Source organism: Fusarium musae, chromosome 1, assembly GCF_019915245.1.
Source record: "Fusarium musae strain F31 chromosome 1, whole genome shotgun sequence".
Lineage (NCBI taxonomy): Eukaryota > Fungi > Ascomycota > Sordariomycetes > Hypocreales > Nectriaceae > Fusarium > Fusarium musae.
Window position 1 is genome coordinate 3,232,431 of NC_058387.1, and position 24,144 is coordinate 3,256,574.

General features: G+C 49.0%; 7 protein-coding genes and 1 non-coding gene across 8 annotated transcripts; 5 read left to right on the plus strand and 3 right to left on the minus strand.

The window, feature by feature from the left end:
* Positions 1 to 1,211: 1,211 nt before the first annotated feature.
* J7337_000969 (uncharacterized protein) lies at positions 1,212 to 3,720 on the plus strand (the record flags this gene model as incomplete). The annotated part of the gene is made up of 5 exons (XM_044818715.1): positions 1,212 to 1,249; positions 1,312 to 1,462; positions 2,748 to 3,150; positions 3,205 to 3,486; positions 3,536 to 3,720. 5 exons carry the CDS (start codon positions 1,212 to 1,214, stop codon positions 3,718 to 3,720), a joined length of 1,059 nt encoding a protein of 352 aa, XP_044686417.1.
* Positions 3,721 to 4,109: 389 nt separating this feature from the next.
* J7337_000970 (uncharacterized protein) lies at positions 4,110 to 5,867 on the plus strand (the record flags this gene model as incomplete). Its single annotated transcript, XM_044818716.1, has 1 exon — positions 4,110 to 5,867. One exon carries the CDS (start codon positions 4,110 to 4,112, stop codon positions 5,865 to 5,867), a length of 1,758 nt encoding a protein of 585 aa, XP_044686418.1.
* Positions 5,868 to 5,907: 40 nt separating this feature from the next.
* Positions 5,908 to 6,543, minus strand: J7337_000971 (uncharacterized protein; the record flags this gene model as incomplete). Its single annotated transcript, XM_044818717.1, has 1 exon — positions 5,908 to 6,543. One exon carries the CDS (start codon positions 6,541 to 6,543, stop codon positions 5,908 to 5,910), a length of 636 nt encoding a protein of 211 aa, XP_044686419.1.
* A 246-nt stretch (positions 6,544 to 6,789) lies between these two features.
* J7337_000972 lies at positions 6,790 to 6,884 on the plus strand. Its single transcript has one exon. It is a non-coding gene; the product is annotated as a tRNA-Leu (tRNA).
* Positions 6,885 to 7,572: 688 nt separating this feature from the next.
* On the plus strand, positions 7,573 to 10,027 carry J7337_000973 (uncharacterized protein; the record flags this gene model as incomplete). The annotated part of the gene is made up of 4 exons (XM_044818718.1): positions 7,573 to 9,031; positions 9,078 to 9,155; positions 9,206 to 9,378; positions 9,425 to 10,027. 4 exons carry the CDS (start codon positions 7,573 to 7,575, stop codon positions 10,025 to 10,027), a joined length of 2,313 nt encoding a protein of 770 aa, XP_044686420.1.
* A 249-nt stretch (positions 10,028 to 10,276) lies between these two features.
* Positions 10,277 to 11,991, plus strand: J7337_000974 (uncharacterized protein; the record flags this gene model as incomplete). The annotated part of the gene is made up of 3 exons (XM_044818719.1): positions 10,277 to 10,459; positions 11,157 to 11,535; positions 11,867 to 11,991. The coding sequence occupies 3 exons, from the start codon at positions 10,277 to 10,279 to the stop codon at positions 11,989 to 11,991; spliced, it is 687 nt and encodes a 228-aa protein (XP_044686421.1).
* Positions 11,992 to 12,332: 341 nt separating this feature from the next.
* Positions 12,333 to 14,691, minus strand: J7337_000975 (uncharacterized protein; the record flags this gene model as incomplete). The annotated part of the gene is made up of 2 exons (XM_044818720.1): positions 12,333 to 12,745; positions 12,801 to 14,691. 2 exons carry the CDS (start codon positions 14,689 to 14,691, stop codon positions 12,333 to 12,335), a joined length of 2,304 nt encoding a protein of 767 aa, XP_044686422.1.
* Positions 14,692 to 17,886: 3,195 nt separating this feature from the next.
* Positions 17,887 to 21,345, minus strand: J7337_000976 (uncharacterized protein; the record flags this gene model as incomplete). Its single annotated transcript, XM_044818721.1, has 1 exon — positions 17,887 to 21,345. The coding sequence occupies one exon, from the start codon at positions 21,343 to 21,345 to the stop codon at positions 17,887 to 17,889; it is 3,459 nt and encodes a 1,152-aa protein (XP_044686423.1).
* Positions 21,346 to 24,144: the final 2,799 nt, after the last annotated feature.

The window sequence follows — 24,144 nt, forward strand, 5'->3', positions numbered from 1 at the left end:
CACGAGCGACGTGGCTTAGGCTTTGCTTGTTTCAACGGAAACGGCGCCATGCGTTTGTTCACCTTTTGATTCAACGGCTATGACGGCCAAGCACAGCATGGGGCATCAGCGGACAGCGTAAAAGCCCTTTGAAAGCTCTTCGGCACACGGAACCCCGTGTTTGCCAGGAGGGGGTGCTAGGGATGGTGCATCGCTGACAGGCGACAGACAGCCAACAAGCAACAAGAGAGGGCTGCGTAACCTCACACGGCGTCTAAAAGCAACATCCACCTTACTGAGTCCTGGCTTGGGATCTTGCTGCTTGTGTCGCTGTTGCACAACAAGCAAAGCGTGTGCGTAATGATGGCATCACAAATTTCCTTTTAATGAGATGCTCTCAACTTCCGAGCCTTGGTGTTGCCTCATTAGGGCCACTCATGGTAAAGTCACTGACAAAGGCCGTCATCTGACGGAATGGAGCCCTCCGTGGCAACTCTCTTGATCAGTAGTTTGGCGATCATAAACATGGCGCTTACATGTTTTGTCTTGTCTTGTTTCGTTTCGTTTCGTGTTAAGCTCTGGGGTAGAGGTGTGCCTGAAGCTATTGGAGCGTGAAGCACAGAGCTTAAATGCCAAGGTCGCTCAAGACACCAATACATTTCTCAGAGGCTTAACCTCTGGTAGGCTCCAATGTTAGTAGCCGAATTCCGGCTTGAGGAAGATCAGTCAACTGTTCTTTCGGATTTTCACAACCGGGACCATCCGTGTAAGTAAGCATCTTAGAGGTAAACATTGATTTATTTTGGTCAGCATTGTTGCTCAACTGCGCATCTAGCCAGCATCAGAACAAATTGGAGAAGAACCAACATAGGTAGAACAGGCACAGAGACATGCATCTTACACTAATAATAATACCTAAGTAAGGGACGCACGCACCGGAAATCTCAAGGCGTGCTCTGCGCGCCTAGCCCGTCTCGGCCTGTCAAGATTTAAGTAGCTGGTAGTGGCGCATTCAACATGTGGCGGTGCTTGGTAGTGGCTCTTTCTCCAGCCTTGTTGCTTAGGCAGGAAAGGAGCTAAACGGCGACACATTGACGCATTATCGACCAACAGCAACGAAGCTATAGCTACTACCAAGTATCAACGTCGCAAGTAACAATCCATTACCACCACACACATCGCGATACATTGGTTGGTCAACCATACTCGAGCTCTTCCCACATACGCCCATAATGAAGCCCGTCGTCAGCGCCTTTAACGCGTGGTCATGGTTCGCCAATTCCTTTGAACTGCCTCGACGTTATCATGATGAAGCTAACATGAAACTTCCAGCACTGTTCTCTCCGTTTTCGCCATTGTCATCCTCAGCGCCCTCGCAGGTCTCTACCGAAGCAACCATGAAGAATTCACGGGTGGCGTGGATGATCCCGAAGATGGCAAGGCAGTTTCAGACACCATCTTCGTTGCTGTCCTCGTCTACGTTGTACGTCCTTCCACGATCAAACAGATTGGCCATCCGTGGCCCGAACCCAATCTCGCATCTTGCTGACAGCAATAGGCTTTCTTCGTCTTTTGTGGCTTCCAAGGATTCCTCCATACTCGAGAAAGCCGTCGAGGCGCGATCGCTCTGTAACAATACTACCGATCGGCGAGCAGAGCACGACACGGAACCTGGCGTCCTGGGAATCTTTATTGATTTGAGTTTGGAATGGCATTGTATTTGAAAGACGAGCATGATAGTTGTATGGGCAAAAGAGAAGATCACCATGAGATGATGTTCAAGACGACGCGTATAGTGTCTATAGGCACGCTATGTACGAATATGCTTTGGCTTAGACGGTTTATTCAGTTTTGCTTCCTGCTATTTATCTTGCAGTAACCTACTGTCATGTGTGGCTCAAATCATTATACTATGTTGAATGACCCGGCCAGCGGTAGATGTTCAAGCTTGGCTTGCTGTGACTATGTTCGATTGACCACCTTTCCGGTATCTCTCAACTGAGAGCGTCAATCCGTAAGTGCGCGGATGGGAAGGGAAACGGATGCTCCGCGATGCATCCTTACTACGCACAACAATAGGATTCCCTGATAGAGCGTCGCATGGACATCACGATTAGGCGACGGGCCGGCACAGTGGGGCCGCTCCGGACAGTGCCGAACGGATGAAAGCCGTCGGCCGTCCGAAAGTCCCATTGTTTGCAACTTTGTACGTCACAGCAATCTCATCGACGTTGGGTTTTTGCCGCACATATGTGCCCCTCTTTTCAGCAACAAGGTCGTCATATTCGCGAAAAGATAGCGAAAGGGTCGTAAACATCAGGCCAGTTTCCGCCGTCATACAGCGTACGACCATGACGATTGGCCGATAGCTCGATCTTTCTGTCAACTGATAGAGGAGCTCTCACATGAGGAAAAGCCAAACGCCAGATTAAAGAAAGAGCTGTCAGCATGGATGTACATTCTTGCTTGGCTGGCCCCGTTAATGTGACGAAGAAATGTTCAACCCTGACTGTAGTGTCGTCATCGATCGATCTTCATCATGATTCGGATTGAATGCTCCGTGTGTTCTTGTACGAAGAGCATTAAAAAGAGGAGGCTCCCCGGAGTAATTTAGAAGGAAATTTCAATTCCCCCAAGCCCGAAGAAGTTAATTGCACAATTGACTATAATCCAGCTACTAAGATGACGACTCAAAACTTTAAGAATGGTGAATTCTCCCTCACCACTTTCTACAATTCAATGACATAGCAACTGACCAAGAATTAGAGAAGGATATTCCCGTCTCTCACCAGGACTTCCCTGGCACTGAGAGGGAGATGCCCAACCCCAAAGCCACTCGTGACGAAGTACCTGAGGCCGGCGGCAATTCGAGGACATACCAAGGCTCTGGAAAGCTCAAAGGCAAAAAGGCACTGATCACAGGAGGCGACAGCGGCATTGGTGCTGCTTCTGCTCTTCTGTTCGGTCGAGAGGGCGTTTCGGATATTGTCATCGCCTATTTACCAGAGGAGGAGAAAGATGCCCAGGACACTAAAAAGCAGGTTGAGAACGAAGGTGCCAAGGTCCATCTTATCTCTCTTGACCTCTCGAAGCAAGAGAACTGCAAGAAACTTGTTGACTTTGCCGTGGAGAAAATGAATAGAATTGACATTCTGTTCAACAATGCAGCTTGTAAGTCTATCTGACAGTATCGAGTAAATCGAGCAAATCTGACAATCGATCTAGACCAGATGATGGTCCAGGATATTAAAGACCTTCCCGAGGAGCAATGGATTCATACTTTCAACATCAACATCCACTCCTTCTTCTATATCTCCAAATACGCCCTCCCTCACATGAAGGCCGGAGCAACGATTATCAACAATGCTTCCATCAACGCCTACATCGGCCGCCCTGATCTCCTCGACTACACATCCACAAAGGGTGCGATCGTTTCATTCACACGAGGTCTCAGCAATCAATATGTCAGTAAGGGCATTCGTGTAAATGCTGTCGCTCCTGGACCCGGTATGTTAAGCTGATCTCACCAATGTGTAATACGACTAACAATACATAGTTTGGACACCTCTCATCCCCGCCACAATGGACGACGAAGCGCAGAAGCAGTTCACAAGCCCCATGGGACGACCTGCTCAGCCATCAGAGATTGCTACATGCGTGGTCTTCCTGGCGTCGAGTGATAGCTCGTGTGTTAGTGGACAGACCATCCACTGCAATGGCGGTACCGTCGTCAATGGTTAAAATAGGGAGAAAACAGAATGACCGAGTAATGATAATAATGAAAATTAATCTAAGATTAAATTTTGCACCTTTAGTTCCGTCGTCCGAAATGTGTTTGAGTGCACGGTGCGGGGTTTTGGTAAGATTCCACTGTATCTAGTCCCTTTGTGATGACTTCACTCGTTAATCCCAATTTCACCTTGTGAATAACCCTTTAACAATGAATATTGTTCAAATTTCAGCTTCTTATTTCTCCTCTGACACTCTCACATCTTATGAATTTGTTGTTCGGGGTTTATTCCCACTTGTCTCCATCACTGCCAACAGCCTGGGAGCCTTCAAGCTCAAGAGCTGACATGAGATGAACAACTCAAGACAATCACAGGTTTAGGTCAAAGATACAGCTCAGCATGAGACTCATAAACACACATAATCTTCAGCTTGAGTTTTATTCTGGCGGATCACGTCGGTATGCCATCCTATCCCACGTCTGGGGTGATGATGAGGTCACTTTCCAAGATGTTGCTTCTGGTGATCCCGAGGAAGCGCTTCATCTTGAACGTTATAGCAAGCTACGCGAGAGCTGTAGAATGGCACGCTCTCTTAAGCTGGACTATTTATGGATAGATACTTGCTGTATCGATAAAAGTAGCAGTGCCGAGCTTTCGGAAGCTATCAACTCGATGTTTCGTTGGTATGCTGAATCGACCATCTGTATCGCCTTTCTTGAAGACGTTCCCTCCTCAGAGTCTGAAGAGGAATGGAGAAAGACATTTTTAAACAGCCGTTGGTTTACCAGAGGCTGGACACTTCAAGAGCTCATCGCACCAGGAAAGGTCATCTTTTACGGACGAGACTGGCAGCGGCTGGGTAGCAGAGCTGAGCTCAAAGAAGACATAAAGAGTGCCACTGGGATCAATTACGAGCTTCTCGATACAACACATCATATGGCGGAGATCAGGCAAAGTCAGCTTGGTGAGTTTTCTGTCGCTCAGAAGATGTTCTGGGCTGCTGGGCGTGAAACAACGAGGCCAGAAGACATCGCTTATTGCCTGCTGGGTATATTCGATATTAACATGCCTTTGCTCTACGGGGAAGGTCAAGTCAAAGCTTTCAAGCGGTTACAAGAAGAGATTCTTAAATCTACCGATGATGAGTCTATTTTTGCTTGGCGGCAGCCTCGATATCGGGTCGAAGGAAAAACGTATTGGAGCCTTCTGGCAAACAGCCCTTCCGCTTTCGATCTCGGCCAGACCTCAAAAGATCTCAATGGCATGGTGCCTCAGAGATCCAAATACCTATCTCTTAGGTCTGGAAGTTCAATGTCTATGACAAACCGTGGCCTGGATTTAGAGCTTCCATTAACACCGTTCCCAATTGATACGTCAGGGACCATTTTCTTGGCCTTCTTGAAATGCGAGTTTCGAAGGGGCCAGACATCCATCAACCCGGCTATCCTCCTTCAGAGGGCAGCGTGGGACAGAAACTCACATTTTGTGCGAATTCGACCAGACATATTAGCGTTGTCCATGATGAACAGCATCATTCTTCCTGATGAACTCTTGAACATGATACGGAGTGGTCAAAACGATGTTTTGCAAGAGGCCATTCCGCGACAGATCTTCGTGCCACATAGTACTCCGGACCTACGATATTTGAAGGGTGTGATATTTCGCCCGGAGATAAAGGGTCTTGCAAAGGAGAGTAAGATGGTTGTCAGAGTGCGCTCACGATCACCAACGTGGCAATATTTTGTCGACGCTCGAAGTGGTCCCTCGACCACACCGGAATCATATGAGATCAACTTTGACCTAGCACCTGGTCCTTCGCTTGGATCATTACAAGCATCCATCGTTCTGGGAGTATTGGAGCTTGACCTAGGCAGTTCAGATTCCACGCAGTGCTTGGTCATGGGATTAGAGCCCTTGCCCCCAAACCCGTTTCAAACGATGCCTCTTTACTTCTCACCGTGGTACGCATTTGAAGAACATACTTGGATTGCAAAGCAGGACTTTTCAAGAGTTTTGGACAAAACACAGCGAAGGCTGGAGTGGAGAGTTCCAGATATCGTGACGGCAAAAATTGGAATTGAGAGCAGGTACTCGAGTCTATTCTATAGTTTGACTTTGGAGATTGAGAACAGCCGGAAAGTCAATACATGGTTTTGAGGACATGGACAGACTTGGTTCGGAGTTTTCCTTCTTACTACTATACAGAGACATCTGTCATTTCCAGCTTGGTATGAACTGCTTCTGGCATCTCGAACGGCCTCTCCTTGAATATCAGACCCATGCTCAGCAGTTCTTCGTCGGTGATGCTTGGCCGCTCATCGATTACTCTCTTTAGCTCACGTGCCTTATCCGTGACGTCCTCAATCTCGACAATCCATTCATTCGCCCACTGCTCGCTCAAAGCTCCTGGAATGCCAATCTGAATACTCCTATACGGCAGTACCTCCAGCTTCGCTGTCCTCTCAGGATCCCACTGAATTCTCACATCAACCGTCTTCTCACGCTTCTCGCCAGGGTTGAGCTTATGAGTGTGGTTAGATAGCACACCTCGCTCAAGGAGGGCGATGAAGTGCTCGTGTTTCATTCGCAAAGCCAAGATGCGGGATTGGCCAGGGTCTTTGTAAGAGTATCCGGCGCGGTACATCATCCATGCCCAACTAGGCTTGATCCATGTCATTCGACCTGATTTGAAATCTGGGGATGCATTGAGCTTCTGCGCATCTACAGCAGCTTTAGCAATGGATTCTTTGTAGGCTTGGTATACTGTTATAGTGGTGTCATTGTAATAGGCACGAACTTGGCGATAGGGAGCGACTGAAAATGCTGTTGACATTATGGAGAAGTCGATTTAGGTCGATGGCGTCTGCTTGAGGATGACAAGACATTCTATGGTGGCCACTCAAGCCATCAATAACCCTTGGCCTTATATATATAACATGCTGCCTATGCCAACGCCTTTAGTCTGGTGACTCCTTCGGCGAGAGGATTGGTGGTGGTGGCTCAGCTTTCAGCTCAGGTTAATGGTTTTGAAGTTGTATAACCGACTGTAGTAACTAAAATTTCTATTACATTCTTCAGAGCTGGAATGGCCGAGTGGTCTAAGGCGGTGGTTTTAAGTTAATTCATTTAACACCACTCTCGAAAGAGGCGGGAGTTCAAACCTCCCTTCCAGCAAATTCACTTTTGCCTATGTTCCCTACTGGGATTGCATTTTACCTTTCTGCCTCTGATTCTGTCCTTGTCTTTTTTCCTTCTTGTTGAGATTACAATCTTCGAAAGTTCTGGACGATCGCCGGATGGCAGCTTGTCCGAAGGATTTGGAACTTACACTGAAGCATACCCCCTGTAAGTATGTAACCGCAGCCAAGCTCCCCAAAGAAATGCCTAATTGCCCCACTTCATGGAGCAGCTCCAAAGTCCAAACAAGTGTGCGCCTGACCAAAAGCTGAGGCACTGGTTGCTAGAAGGAAGCCTAGCTTGGAAGGTGGAGAATGAGGGGTCCTGCCATGTGCTCCATCCAGCTTCCTGTAGTTACGCTTCGGCTCTAACTACCTTACCTAGAGGCATCCATCTATTGTTGAACTCCAAGTATTCGAAGACGCTGACCCGACAACATCGCCAAACAACAATCTTTTTGTGGCAGTTGATCACCTGCGAAGCGACCTGTTATCGACAAGCCCTAAACTTTATCGACCTTATTGACGTCGACGACCACTGCTCTACGAAGACCCACGATACAGCTTTACCTTCCGCCTCGTAGAGCAGCGAATGGGCACCATCTTGTCTTACACAAGTCAACCTTTCGCCTTGGACCCGATTCTCCAAAACAGCTACCTCGCCGTCGAACCCTCAGAAGCTTTGCATGTCTCCGCCGGAGCAGTCCACAACTTCATCTAGCCAGCCGGTCTTAGACGAGACGCTGTCTAACAAGTCCAATGTCGAGTTGATGTCTGCTCAGGACCCTGCGGCAGGGACGCCTGAAACCTCCGATAATCATAGTCATGGATCGAGCTCCAGGGAAAAAGCCGGAAAGGAGGACAGTTTGATCGATCTCAGTGATCAGGCAGCTGACGTTCCATCACACGATCATAAGGCTGATGCTGCTGAGCAAGGTCCCTCAGGAAAGCTTAAGGAAAAGCAAGCCGCCGATGATTATCAAGCTCCTAGCGGTTACTTGAACACTCATGCCTCAACAGCAGGCAAAATCAACCCTATTGCACTACCCTCGTCGAACGATGCTACTACACAATACCTCACCGCCGAACCATCCACTTATGTTGACCCCACGCCTGCGACCCCAATAACCTCTCAGCCACCTTCGCGGACCCCTTCAAATGCTGCGCGTTCCCATGTCTCTGGAGACTCTACCCCTCCCAAATCAGACGCAGAGTTTGATGAGAGACGATATGTAAGTGAAGATGAGCACGAAGGCGCTTCACAGTCCGAAATTCAGAGCATCATGGAGCAGTTTAGCGAGTTTGGTGGTGGTCCCGGCGAAGAAGAAGTCATGAGTCCCAGACTGGAGATTGCCTCGCCGATGCTGGGTCATCCTGTTCAACATCCTCCTCGAAAGTCTAGTCTGGAACCTCTTGTGCCTACACTCTCTGGTCAGATGCAGGGCCTACACATCTCCACGGGTTCCCCTCCAGCTGAGACCCCAAACAACACTGGTGCCGAGGATCTGGGGCCACCTGTCCCACCCAAGGATGGTGTCCATGGAACACCTCCACGTCCTAAAATAGAGCGGAACATGAGCGTTGCTTCTCCAAACTCGCCAGCGCAATCGCACCGGCCTCCTCCTCCTGAGCCAGAGCCCGAGCCCACTCAACCATTCGATTTCCACCGGTTTCTTGAGCAATTGCGAAACAAGAAGGCAGATCCTGTGGCAAGGTACCTCAAGTCTTTCCTCTCAGAGTTTGGCAAACGGCAATGGATGGTGCATGAGCAAGTCAAGATTATAGGGGACTTCCTGGCCTTTATTGCCAACAAGATGGCACAATGTGAGGTCTGGAGGGATGTATCCGACGCGGAGTTCGATAATGCTCGTGAGGGGATGGAAAAGCTAGTCATGAACAGACTGTATACTCAGACATTTTCACCTGCTATTCAAGCGCCCAAACCGATCCCTGGGGCGAAGCCGAAGCGCAAGGGCGGCGATATACCTCTTGGCCCCGGTAGGCGAGGCCAACACCAAGAGGATGTTGAGAGAGATGACATTGTTAGACAGAAGATGAGCATTTATGGCTGGGTGAGGGAAGAACATTTGGACATTCCGCCAGTCGGTGATAGTGGACGCCGGTTTTTGAAACTAGCCCAGCAAGGTCAGTCCAAGATTACAGACTGTCGGTATTTACTAACTTGATCCAGAGCTGCTGAAAATAAAATCCTACAGAGCACCGCGAGACAAGATCATCTGTGTGTTGAACTGTTGCAAGGTGATCTTTGGTAAGACAACTGAAAATTTACAGTTGCACAGTCATATTGACGACTGACAGGTTTATTAAAACATAACAAGTCTGATTCCTCAGCTGACTCCTTCATGCCCCTACTTATCTATGTTGTACTGCAATCAAATCCAGAGCACCTAGTGTCTAATGTGCAATACATCTTACGCTTCAGGAATCAGGAAAAGCTCGGGGGTGAAGCAGGCTACTACTTGTCCTCGTTGGTATGTTAATTTGCTCTGGAAGTAGTCACAGCCTAACACATTATAGATGGGTGCTGTTCAATTCATTGAAAATATGGATAGAACTACTCTAACGATTACTGATGAGGAGTTTGAGAAGCATGTGGAAGAGGCAGTCTCAGCAATTGCTGAAAAGCATGCTCAATCACCTCCAGCCACCCAACAGCCAGTGTTCAACGAGAAGTCTGGGCCTCTTCCCGGAGAAACTTCTGCTCGTCCTTCTTTTGACGGACCACGCACTTCAACTTCGAATGACGAGTATACGGGTGACGAGAAAGCTGCCATCACTGGTCTTCTCAAGACCATACAAAAACCTCTTTCCAGCATTGGGAGAATGTTCTCTGACGACCCGGGCCCTTCTATGGATCCCGGGCCCAGTAGTGCGCCTCGGACACCAGCGCCACCGGAGCGCCTCAGCCGTGAGGAGCCTCGCGAACATCAACAAGTACCTTCAAAACATGCATTATCTGCTGAGGAGGCTGCCGCACGGCAGGCGAGCGCCGAAGCAGCCGAGGCTCAGCGACTTTCCCGTGCAGAGCATGCAAATGTTGTCGAAACATTAGCAGGCATGTTCCCAGACTTGGACAAGGATGTTATAAGTGATGTCGTTTATGAGAAGGAGGGCAGGTAAGTGATACTCAAATCGATGTCTTTTGGGCTGAAGCTGACGTGTTTCTATAGGGTCGGCCTGGCTGTTGATGCGTGTCTCGCTCTTTCAACATAATGCGTCTGGGGGGTAGATAATTGTTGGAGCCAAGAAGTTGCCTATGCTCCTTTTAATTGGCCTTGAAGCATCGCGGTGCGATTTCAGGTTATGACAGCCGCCATGGTTTCCACTGGCAGCAGGATAGAACAGAAATACCATCATTTTTTTCTTTCAATGAGGTCCGGTGTCCCACCGCGTGCTGTTACAGATGTTGATGATCTCGCTGAGCTTAAAAGGATCGGCACCGAGCGTTATGCATACCACGTTGCAGCCGCAGTGACACCTTATCTCAGATCTCGTCGATCACATTTCCAAGCATCCGGCAAACTCAATATTCCCGGTAGAATTTCAGTGCCTGTAAGATCTGCACGAATAGTTCCTGCACTCCGTACCAGAGCTAAGTCACCTAATTCCGGCCTTTACTTCGTTTACATTTCGAAAAGGCCTCACCAATGAGTTATTTTTGAGCTCGTTGGTTGCATTCCATGAGATAATTGCTTGTCTATGCAGCTCATTATCTTATAGGCTCAAATGCCTGCCTTTTTTAGTTCAGACGATCCTTCATCCCAACATGGCAGAACGCACAGCCTAATATTAACGGCATTGACTCAGGCCGTATCAACTTTCTCACGTACAACTTAGGTGATCCTTGCATTTGAGTCACATCATCGATTCACTGAACCTCCAGTGCTTATAAGAAGATAGATCCCCTCAAAGCCTCTCAAGCTGCTCTTTAGGAATCGGCTTTCTAGGACACACTTCACCAATCATGCCTCGAAAGCTAGTAACAGTCCGCCACGTCTCAGCTATAACAGCCATCCCGCAGGCAGACCGTATTGCAGCTGCCACTGTGGACGGTTGGACGTGCTTCGTTCCCATCAACGTCTTTAAAGATGGGGATCGTGCTGTGTTTTTTGAATAGACTCGCTTCTACCGGCCGGCCACGGACCCGCGATTTGCCCCTTGGTGCCGAATATCATCGGACCGGGCGGCCCCACTTCCGCGCCGGATATCCGGGTTCAGACTATTCAGATTCGGGGGGGTGTTGTCGCAGAGGCTTCTATTGCCTTTGGCCGATTTTCCTGAAATAGTTGCTAAATTGGAAGATATTTCATTAGACAAGCTACGGGACATCTCGTTTGAGGACATTCTCAACGTAAGGAAATTCGAGAAGCCCGCCATGCCACTTCAACAGACTTTGACATCAGACACACCTTTGCCTGAATATTTTGACTTTATACCACGAACAAACCAGGAGCGCGTGCAGAACCTCGCAGATGTTTTCAGTGAGCACGGTACTGAGATATTTGAGGAGTCGACCAAGATGGACGGCTCATCCATGACAGTCTTTTACCTCAACGACGCCAACCCTCTCATCAGCACAGTCCCTAGCGAGACGATACATAACGGCGTGGCAGTTTGCTCGCGGAATCGTATTCTAGTAAAGAATCATCCCCGAAGCCGCCTCTCTTTTACGCCACCGCACGAGCACTCAACCTCCATGAGATATTACCCAAGATTGGGCGTAACATAGCTCTACAGGGTGAACTTTGCGGGTCGAGCATATAGACTAATTTCGGAGGAGTTCCTAAGGGAACACCTTGTTTTTTTTTTTTCTCTTCGCAGTGTATGATATCGATGAGCAGCGATAACTACCACCACGGGAGGTGTAGGAGACGTGGGCACCACTACTGGGTATCAAGCACGTGCCTGTACATGGGTACCGGCCTTTGAACGAGATGGGTTCCCATATCACAGATCTAGTTAACCGAGCTGAAGGAAAGGGAACAAATGGGCGGAAGAGAGAGGGCATTGTGTTCAAGCGCGAGGATGGGCAGTTCAGCTTCAAGGCGATATCCAACTCTTACCTGCTCACACATGGAGAGTAGTGAAAGATGAAGGGGGGGGCGTCGTTATGTTGCATCGAATTTACGAAGGATACAATTGAGAGTGCTGTTTGCATAGTTAAAAGGTTCTATTGACAAAAATGAATGATTTGATGCGTTTCCGTAGTAAACAAAGTCTTTCGCTGTAAACCTCGAGTACTTCTGTACTCTGTCTCCAAATTTAAGTGAGAGATACCCAGGCCTTGATGGCCTTTTCTCATACAAGTAGCCAAAGGTCGTATCGAATAGATAAGAGCCAGATGGGCTTAGCTGTACAAGCATATCCAAATATGCTAGGTAACCCGCATTATGGACAGTGAGACTCAGCTGTTGCCAGCTATTCTTCAAAACCCTCTATAACCGCCTCCATTTCCATACCCATATGTTTGTTGCTTGTTGAGAGGGCTGTAGCCGGTATCCCCAGAGTCGTATCTTCCCATACCCACTGGACTTGGGTCTCGGTTGGTCCACGCTACAGGTGCCGCGTTGTCCATCAAATACTGAGAGTCGTTGTTGTGGTCCATGTTGGTGAGGTTCCGTTGCATAGGGGGGCTCGAAGACAGGTAGTTCGGTGGTGGTTGTTGATATCCTGACTCAGCGTCCCTGTATTGGTCAGGGGACATGGATCGGCCCGAGCCCTTTTCTTGAGGAGCAGGCATGGCGAACATGGAGATGTTGTTGTTGTCCTTGCGATCAAGGAGCAGAGAATTTCGGGCATCCAGAGGTGTAAGGGTGTCCATATCACGCTTGGCTTTCTCTGCAAGATATGTCAGTATATACTGGAGTGGCTTATGGTTCTCAAATTAACTTACCCATCTCCTTTCTTCGCTTGCGGTGTGGGTTCTCCTTGACGAGAACATTGATCGCGTTCCAAATGATGAGGATAACCAAGAGTCCAGTCAGAGCAGACTGGACTGCGATGAGGACTACACCAGCGATTGTCTTGCTGTCCTGAGGGATCTTGAGCTCATGGACAAAGACGAGAATGAGAGCAACAGACAGGACGCGAACAGTCTGAATGGCGATACCAATGATGTTGCTAGACTTTCGCTCGAAGGGTCGAGTCCAGACGAGGAGACACAAGAAAATGGACTCAACGACAAGCTGAGCAATGGTCTGAGCCAGGCCATTGCCATCGCCGACGGCGAGAGTGCAGCCCTTGGCAAAGAGATAGACAATGGTGGGAATGAAGATCCACCAGTAGTCTTTCTTATAGGACTCATAGAAGAGAGAGTACTTGACCCAATACTCCTTGTCGTTGTACAAGGCATCAGCGTTGCCCTCAGTGCTCTTCAGTTTCTTGACTGTGCTGAAGATTTTCCAAGTAAACCAACCAAGAATGCCTGTAAAGATTGCGAGCGTGACGCCAGCTAATAGCTGTGCGGCCCATGAGTCACCCACTGTGAACTGAAACACACAATACAAGACCCAGATACCGTAGAGGACGAGAATTAGGTGGGTGATGGTTCGGGCAATGGATCCCCAGTAATGCTCACGGAAGCCAGCTAAAGATTGCGGAAAGCTGCCAAACAGAGCCCAGAATTCGAGGATGGCCTTGACGAGAAGAATACTGACAATGATGGTCGCGATGATGATGGCGACAATGAGCAGAACCATCATGAAAGTGTTAGACTTGGGAACACTATACTGCTGAACGTAGGCCGAAATTCCAGCAACCGAGAGGGTCTGGTTCTTGAGGCTTTGCCCACCCTCACTCTCCGACGCATCCCCCACTGAGGTCTCAACGCCGCGGATGGCCAGGTTGGCCAAGGACTCGAATGTGCTGAAAGCGCGCTTAACTTTATACGAGTGATCCTCAGGAGGGCTGGTAGAGTTATCAGAGAAGACCAGGGTGGCATTTTTGAGCACGTCGAAGCTGTCGTTGGCGAGATCACCTCCAGTCATGTTACGGAAGTTATCGATAGACTTCTGTAGTGACTCCCATGGGATGATACCGGCTGAGAAGCCAAAGTTCTTGGCAAAGCTGCGGTACACAGGGGGGTAGTCGACTGAAAGCATGCCGTTCATGGCCATACCCTGAAACCATCCCAGAGTCTCGGCAAAGCTTGGACTAGGAGCACCGCCATGTCCAGCAGCTGCACTACCACTAAGGGCGGACGAAGCTGCGGATGCACCAGAGACGAGAAGGGCGGCGCCAACAACACCGACGGAAAGATAAGTGACTGCGGGAACCGAGGCGGTCTTTCCATTGCCGACCTGAGCCTGGAAACACGCAACCTGCTCATCGGGATTGTCGACTGACACGAGTCGGAGAGTTGCTTGAGCTGAGATATCAGGGACCTGGAAAGCAATGGAAGGAACTTTGTTGGCCCACTCCGAGTCTATCTTTTGACTTCCAGCGGCAGCGAAATGCTTATCAGGGAGAGGGCAGAGTTGTGGGATGGGAGTGTCTTTGCTGCAGGGGTTGATCGAGTTCTCGTAGACCTTGCGGCCATATGCGTTGACTTCGAGGATGGCTGAGACATTTCGCTGCTTGTCACTGGTACCCGCAACATCGAATGTGACAGTCTGTTTGTCGTTGTCGTAACTAATGTCCAGCTTGTCAATGCTGATACCGGGCTCCGAGCCGCAGTCAGCAACACCAGATGTCTTAAGAATGTTGTCACCAAGGACCCCGGTGACGAGGGTCGCGGCCGTTACAGCCACCTTCCAGGCACTCCAATTGGAGTGAAAGCGGGTCATGTTGAGTGTATGTCGTGTAAGATAATACTACAGAAATACGGGAAATTCGTGGCTCGTTCCGGATTGATCGAGGAATCAGCTTGAGGAAGTTTCTGTCGTGAATAGATATGTCGATATATCCAAAGAAGGATGGGATATAGAGTAGGAAAGGTCGAGGAATAGTTGGAATTCGTTTGACGGAACAAGACTTTAAGGAATGGTATCAAGAGGGGACGAATGAAATATGAGGATGGAAAAGCAATATGGAAAGAGAGCAATGAATGTCCGAGATCAAAAAGATATCTCAAAGGTGTCGGCAAAGCAGTGCAAGCACGCGCACAGAAGTAGGCCGAGGATCAACCTGGAAAGAAGAGAAGATAAGGGGCAACGAATTGCCTGAAAACCCGTGAATGTCCAACGTGCCGGCGTTAAAGTCGTTCGAGGGTGTTTTGTATCGTGAGACCAGAGTCTTTTTGAGGTCGTCGTCGAGTCTAATTTTGGTGGTTGCGTGTAGTTGGTTTAGTGTTTTGGTGTCTATGTGACGCTGAAATGAGAGGCTAGTAGTCGACAATGCCGCAAAGGAAGCAGCATGTCCTTGTACGGACGGCAAAATCAGATAGTCGAACAAAACAATAGAGAGTGTAAGAGAGTTGGAAAGAAAAAACAAAGACGCTTCTTGTTTATTCGAGATTATAATGCAACAAACAAAGAGATATGAGACGATGAGAGTAGGAAGAGGGAGAAGAGAGAAGGAATAGATTCGAAGTCAACAGGGAGACGAGTAAAGTAAAAGGCAAAGATGCGAGCCGAAAAAAGAGGAGAAAGCTCCAAGAGGAGAAAGGATGAACGAGACGAGCAAGGAAGCCAAGGAGACGCAAGGTTTGGAGTGGAAGAGAAGGGGGTGTGAGGTTGAAGCAACGCCCTGGATCACAACTTCCAAGATGGTATTGGGGGAGAAAGTGCTCTACAGAGCCTCACGCCAGGAGTCTCCCCAACTCTTTAGCGTCCAGGGTCCCCTCCAAAGCCCCCAAATCACAATCCCCAGTGGGCAATTTGAATCATCCATGAGACGGATCCCATCCACTTCCTCTTCCATCGAACCATACACCGAAAAGAAGTTGAACCCCTGAGACCGCCAATGCCAGGGGCCAGGAGTACTTTAGTGGTTCGTCGAACAGCTTATCCAATCACGGACAATTAACGGAGGCCAAGCCTGTTGCTGCAGGGGTTTCCCTCGCGGGTGGCTGACCAGTCTCGGGCCAAGCTAACGTCAACCCCAGCTTCTTCTGAAACCAGCCAGTTGAGGTCGAAAAACTTGGTTGAGAACTGGTTCGGTAGAGCTTGGTTTGTGTTTGTACGAAAATGCGTATGTATGAATATGTATCCATCGTGTGTCTGGAAGCAAATTCGTATAATGAAGAGTTTTCACGGCTCTTGATGCTGTTGTTGGGACTCGATTATTTGAGGATGATGAGCTGGGAACTAATAATAGAGTTATAACTACCTCCATAGACTACCTTACTTAAAATATCTCCACCGTTATCAGCCTCTTACATACATACACAGACGGACCACGGATACAGAACACAAATACTACTGTTGATCGATTAACACCTCCCGCTGTCTCGCTACTCAGCAGACAAAGATCGATCACTTATTACTAGTCTCGAGCCAATATTTGCATAACCAATAACCACAGTGAACCCTTTGATTCTTCTGGCTAGGATTCGTCATAAACCATCTCATATCATGACTGTCCAAGCTTCATACCCTCACTATGCACAAGTGCGTACGGATACAGGGTGCAAGGTACAGCCAGCGTTCTACGAACATTAACAATCCATCGCTTCGCCCTTCATCCGCTCAATTCTGCAGGTGTGACTTTCCACACAAATCACGTCTCAGAGCGTCCCGTGGCTAAGGGACACTACGTTTTATGTATTGACTAGCACATGACCCAAAACTCAATCGTCTCGTAAAATGTCATCACTAACTCAGGTCACACAAAGCGGCAAGTTCATGTACGGATACAGAATCTCGAATTCATGATCGTCGTCACTAATTCACAAGTTCAAAGACGGTGCCCTCTAGCAGGAAGCATTGACCTCAATCTTCTCCTCCATGGATCTTTGATGAACCGCCAATATATCCGTAGGCTCCCCAGCGCAATCACCGCCAAGTTATTACATTTCTATACCATAGATAGAAACAGCTTCCTATAATCTAACAAGCCTAACCCATCGTTTTCCTGCCGAGCCTAGAACTTTCACGCGACCAGGCCATTGCAAATCTCGGTAATCCGAGTATCCCAGCTACTAGCATTGAATCCCTGACGACGGCAATTGCTTCCCATGAAGCGGCGCAATAAATTAAATTAAGAGAGAAACAAAAAGATAAGGGAATCAAGCTCACGAAGGAACAACACGGAGCGGTAAATTGTATTCTGAAATCCTTCTCGACCCATTACCGTGGAAATGAGAAGCGTCGTGATTTTAATACCATCAATCTCAAACACTTAGTGCTACAATACACGATATTCCTCTACTGGGCTCGACTAACTATAATTCAAGATTCTCCACATCATTCATGTGCTGGACCTTGATCCTCCAAGCCACGTTCCTCGGCACCCTGCACTCCTTTTTGAATCCAAAAGCTTAGCTTTGCACTCGCTCCACCTTTTACCCTGCTAAATGCGGACCTACCAGACCCAGGGACTCGTAAGCATTTTGCTCACGGGAAGGGCGGCCTCCGCTGAGCCTCCATCTTGACCAAGAAAGATGCATATATTTGGTATATTTAGAAATGCCAAGTTGCAGATCAGAGAGTCTAGAAAGACCATTTGCATTCATAAGTGTTGTATCCAGACGCCGCGTGCTGTTCCAATCCCTTCCTCCCTTCTCTAGTCCATCTCATAATACCGCAATATCGGTGACTCCAATTCAGGACACCCATCCTTCAACACAACACCGTTACCAAACAGCAGGCCCTACCTGGTCTATTCCCTCAAGAAGAACAAAAAAAGAAAGAAACAAGGCTATCGCCTACAAAACAAATTCATCGCCGTAAGAATCATCATGGTATCCAAAAACACATTTTCTCTCCTCCCCTTTTCATTCATAATTGAAGAAGATAGTATGCCGTGTATGTGGCTTCGAGAACACGAAGCGCCTTCATAAATAGGAATAGTTATCCAAGCGGCCGGTACAGTGGCCGTTCTTACTGATATCCAGCCATGCGTCTATCACCCCACATACCATTCCCAGTGTTGGCATTCAGATTTGGAGAGTGGGAGTAAGGAGACATGGATCCTTGTCCACTGAAAGGACTCCCATTTCCGCTCGAAGGGTCTGTAATCCCGTCATACACAATCGGTCCCATTTGTCCCATGGGCATTCCATGGCTTTGGAGCCCGAGGGGGTTCATCTGATTATATGTCTCCAGTCCATTATTGGGCAGCATAAAGACATTTTGCTGGTAGCCAGCACTGCTCGCAGTCATTTCCTGCATGGGTGCAGTATTAAAGCTCTGGTTGTTCATCGGATGCATTCCCATCTCTGCATGTGCCGAGGGGAAGTTGTGGGTAGCGTTACTGGCGTTGGTATACTGGTCAGTATAGAACCCTTGCTGCTGCTGCTGCTGTTGGTGGTGGTTGTAGACCTCCGTTGGCATCACAGGATACGCCATTTGGTTCTGGTTGTGATTCTGATAGATCTGTGGAGTTGCCTGCGGAATCTGTTGGTGTTGTCCTCCCACGGGATATTGCGTTGGCATATTAGTCTGAATAGGCGTGGTCAATATGTTGCGTGGCGGGGGGTCCTGTACAGGGCTAATGACAGTGTCTGCGCTGAGCTCACTGGCTTTTGCATCTACCAGTCGGAGTACGGGCAATGATATTTGCTCCATATGCTTGGCCAGATGGACAGTCAATTTCTTCCATGTCGGGAACGTCTTTCCACAGAAACGGCACGGCTCATCGTGTGGCTTCTTCGTAGTCTCATGGTGACATTGTTCAACCTTTTGCCATGTTGGCTCAGAGCCGCCCGCCTTCTTGACGGCAGCTTTGCTCTTGACCTTTGGCTCAGGGTACTTATGCTCTCGAACAAGATGCTGGAGAAAATTATCACGACGATAACACTGGTGATGACAGGCTTCAACATCGCAAGTCCACCACTCAAGCTGCCGATGTCCTTCGTTTTCGTGTCTTACCCAATCGGCTTTGCGTTTGAACATCTTTGGCCCGGGGCATTTGTCCCAAGTGCAAGTAAAAGGCTGAACATCTTCATGGACATGCTTAGTCCAGTCAGATGGTTTCATGAACTTCTTGGCAGCAAAGCAAAGTCGGCACTCAAACTCAGCTGGAAGGTGAGAAGTTGGAGGCATTGGGATGTCTTGAGGAAAGCTCTCGGTATTGATAGCACCTTCAACTGGAGATCCATCATCATCATCGTTCGGGGACGAAAGAGGATCTAGCTCTCGTACGTTCTTATTTTGGTCCAACAAGGTAGCAGAGCCGCCTCTAGAAACGCACATTATTCCAGAGTTGCATGCAGCACCAAGGCCGATATGAGTAACCTTGTTCTTCAGTAAGTATTTGTATCGCTGAACCTGGTGGTATGCGATGCGGTCAACCAGAAAGGTGTTGGTAGTCGCCAAGCCAGGGTTCAGGTCAATGATGTGTTGCTGGAAGCCTTCGAGATTGGGGGTGATGTTGTCAATAACGTTGGGGTTCGTTCTCATATCAGCTTCATCACTGAAATCGTCATCATCGTCATCTTCCTCATCCAAGTCGGCGTTTTTGGTTTTGGCTAGGGCTGCTACAGGTGGGCCTCCCGTCTCACGCTTCCACATCGATACGAGAGTGGGATGGCTTTCTGTCTGCATGCCAGCTGGGGTCGGTTTAGGGAGCTCGGATTTACTTCGGGGGCGGCGTATCGACTTTTTCACAGAAAGGCCACTAAAGGGGCTCTTGGGTGATGATATAGAGCCGCCAGGGGTACCGCTGCCACTAACAGAGCCGCTTCGAGCATGCGTAGTTCCAATGGATGCAATATTGCTCCCCATGGAAGCAATCGCTGTGTTGATAGAAGGCATGGGCTTCTTGCCCCAGCTACCTATGCGGTTTGGTGGCGCGAGGTGAGAGACGCTGTCTCCTCGCTTGGAAATACTATCACGCTTCGAGTCTTGGCTCCCTCTACCTTCACTGCTTGGTAGGCTCTCCTCATCGTTACCACTGCTGAGAGTACGCTTGAGACGAGACGCGCTGGGTCGCCGCACCAATCCTCGAAGATCTCTTAGGAGACTCCCCGGTTTGCTCGACCTGCTCTCTCGACTGCTTGAGAGCTTCTTCAGAATGCCGCCACTGGCGCCGTCGGTCATATCAAGATCGAAGACACTGGGGAGACTTCGCCGACGGGTTCCCCACGTTGCTGCTCTCGACAGAATGGAATCAGTATCACGACACATCCTCTCGAATCTCTCCATGGCAGCAGCTGATGACTCAGGTTGGTTTCTTCCAGGCTCTCCACGGCTGATAGAAGGAAACATAGGTGCGTCCGCCCAGTTACGGTTAGCGGCGATGATGTCGCGGTCTTGTTGGCTCATTTCGCCCTGGTCACGATAGTAGGTCTGGCCGGGGACGAACTTATTCTCAGTCTCCTGGCCAAAGGGAATCACATGATCCTGTGGATCATCTCGTCGGTTGTCCAGTTCGTTGATTTGGTCTCGTGAGTTGTCGTCTGGCCTCACTGAGAGGTCGTTCATCTTATCGGCCAGCCAGTCACCCACGATTTCTTTACGTTCATCGTCATCTCGACGAGTAGCGAGCTCATTGATACTTGGCACTTCGTCGGAGGGGCGGTTGTTGGGGTCAAGACCAGATTGGCCTGTTAATGTGTTCTGCTGCCATCTGCCAGTAGAGTCACGGGCAGATGAGTTGACTCCGGAAGATATCAGATCTCCGGCAGATTCAAAACCTCCGCGGACTGTGGCGGGGCTGTCTTCAAGACTGCGCTCAACGGAGGTATGAACAAGAGTCTCATCATGATTGCCCCACATGGAGACAGTAACACGAGGGCTCGTCATGGTAGCGATACCTGGTGCAAGGCCGTCCTCACTAGATCGGCAGCTGCTACTGTGACTTGGTGTCAACTCAGACGTTTGTGTGTTAATTGGGTGCGGGTTGAATCGTTTTTGAATCTCTTGGGGTGAGATACAGTTGGGGAGTTCTGAAGGCGCAGAACCTTTGATAGCGTATGAGAGATCACCCTGGGGGGGTGTAGCATGGACAGATGCGGTCTGCTCGGGCGTCAATGGATATGTGCCAGAGTCCACGTCTTTATCTGGCATAAGGCCAGGAGCAAAGGACTGGTCCAGTCCGTTCAAGTCCTGTTCTAGGAAGTTGGGGGCACCTCCATCAGCATTGAAGTCGGCACCAAAGAAAGGGTCGTCGTCCAAATCGCTGAAGTCACTGGCCTGGTAGTGGCTTAAGCTTGAGGTGGAATCGGGGGTCTCGAGGTAGTTGATCGGGGAGAGTGAGTCGCTATCCACACGCGACAGCGTGGTAGGAAGTTGATTCGAGTTGAAGGCTGAGGTTGGTGCTTGCTGGTTCGAGGGAGGGAAGGGTTGATTATCCTTGTCATGAAGACTGGAAGGTGGTACATCAAATGTCGAAGCCATGGTTGCGATCAAGTGCAGGGAGGAGCTGAAGTATATATGCAACAGGTGGACCTTGACTGGGCGAGCTCCCGGAGTCAGATCACAGGCTAGCGAACATAGCCCTCGCGGTGATACAGCAATGAAGTGAAGTGGATCGGCTCAAGTGCAGACTGCAGAGGAACGAACTATCGGAGCTGCAGAAGAAATGCCGCTGAGATCCCAGGGGTCGCGACTTACGCCTCATGAACAGGGAAAACAGAGTCTACCGGGAGATTTGAGAATAAGAAGCGAAGGATTGCAGTGTAGTATCCCTTGATCAAGAATTGTGAAAGAGAAGAGAGAGGAGGGGAAGAGAGGGCTGAAGTTGGAACGCGGCGTTGCGCGCGAAAGCGGATCAAAGAGCGCTTAGGGGTGCCTGCTTAGTACTGCAGCTAAAAAAGCACAGTACCTATGCCGGATGCTATAGTTAGACCAGGGTATCGAATGCGACAAGCAACAGGTCCAGTTCAGGTATCGAATGCGACAGATGTAAGATCGGCGTAGAATTGTGGTGTGCGGATCGAAGTAGCACTGAAGTGGTCAACTGTCTGTCCAGGACACGAGCGACGGAGTATTCGCGCTTCGCTGATTAGATGCAAGGTGTACAAGGCGTGCTACTGTAAGCTGTTGGTAGGTAAGGTAAGGTACCTAGTGATATGATCGCGGGAGGGGCTCGCAATTGAAATGGAAGCAAAGTACGGATACAAGCAAGTTGGCGGCCGTCCAGGGACAGGTCAAAGTGCAGCTAAAAGGCAGACCGGAGGGCAGACAAGAAGAGATTGTGGCAGAACCAAACAGAAGTGAGGCTTGATCAGTCAGAGCCGGCGTCTTGGTCAAGGAAAATCCAGACGAAGGCGGTAAGATCGTACGGTAGTTGGTACAATAGATAGATACATGTAGGGTCGAGAACAGAACGAGGGGCGTTTTATGCGCAGGCGTGACATACAGTACAGCCTGGACCTGGTTCCTAGTCCCCCAGTCTCTTTAATCTAGCGCTTGTGTGATGCATTTGTTGGAGGAGGTGGTGGAGTACTCGGGGGAGCGCCCAGCTGCAGGGTTGTGGATGGAGACTCGTTCGCCAATAGGCGGGCCGTCGGGGAAACGGTTATGATGTTTATGGATTTTGGTATTATCTGCTGCTGCGATACTTGAGCCGAGCACTGGCATGCACTATAGGATACTGGTATTGCTCTATCGTGCTATGCATACCCATCCTTCTTGACGAGGCATTCTTGAATCTCAATGGGGGGGAGGGGGGCTCTGTTACCAAGGCGCATTCACCAAGCCCCACGCTCCATTATGAACCCTGGTTCCAGCTCGTCCATCGCTTGGCCATTCAGGAACTTGAAGACCAGTCTCAAGGCAGTTTCCTATTTCTGGGTTTGCATTTCGAGTATATTGTGTGTGTGATGGGTATTGCGGAGCTGCCGGTCGTTGTTCGACTTCGAAGAGGCACAACGGTTGACTTGATTGCAAACTGTCTCTTCGTGTCGTGTCGCGCCAACGACTCTGACCAGCCCTGTAGGGTTTCCCTGATGTCACTGCCGATCTGAGACTTGTCTCAGCGACAAGACACAAGTTTCCGTATAAACAGCCTTGCGCCTTGCTTGTTGCCCGACCCTCCTGGATTCCAGGCATCCATTTCGAAAAATTGAGCTGGCATGCTTCAGTTCTTCCTGTACAATGTTAGTTGTTCCACTTTGTCTCAAGGCTGAGACCAAAAGTCGCTACAAAACACAGCCTCCCGGGTGCTGTGCATGCATGAGCCTGTCAGGGCCTGACAAATGTTGGAGGATCACAGATCACCGTCGATGCTTTGCATATGGTTGGTTGATACACGGTGGATCCTACCAGTTGTCTGGCAGTTAATTCCGCTTTATTTACCCTGGATTCCGTAGACGCATACTCGAGACAACGTGAGGGTATAGGTTACAGTGGTAAGGGATACCTAAACTGGGTGATTCTTTTAATATGAGGGATACATATTTGACTGACATATATAATATATATAGCATTACCGGATCATATTTCAATTATAAATATAACCTCTTCCCGATATCTTAAAAGTTGATTCCTACCTCTAAATAATACAAGACTATACAGAGTAGTAGAATATTCTAACCCCTGCAGCCACGCCCGATAGACTGACTGGCCGGTTAGAGTTTATTAATAAATGTGAGCGTTACGCCCACCTAACATTGTGGCATTATCGTAGTCTCGTCTTGGTGGTGGATCGCATAGGCTGGGCAACCTTTTAAGGCTGAAAGCAACAGCCTAGAGCAAACCCGGCAATAATGAGACCATTTGACCCAGATGTGACGTCAGAGTATTGGAAACATACATAATTGTCTCCCAGTGTTCCTGGCGGAAGTCTCGTAGGGCCAGCTCCCTGTGACGGCGAATCTGCTGGACAAGACAGGGCTTTTGAAGGTGCTTGAAGAGGTGACTTCGGAAGAGGAAGAGTGCCGGCAGTCTCTTTTTCATACCTGATATGCCTAGCCTCACTGAGCAAGAATGTATCCGACCTTAATATAATGCATTAAAACAAATTTAGCAAAAGGTCTCCTAAGCTTATACTAAGTTACCTAAGTCTTTTTGTCACTTAGGATCAAGGTCCTATGTTTTCTTTTCCTCCCCTAGATGACCAGGAGGAAAAAAAGCCTTCGTTGATCAAGTCGATTACAGACAAACCTGTGCGTTGGTTCAGGTTTACTTCCCACGACTTCACAAAGGAAACCATCCATTTGTATTAGTCGATTTGATGGGCTGACGAACCTGTGC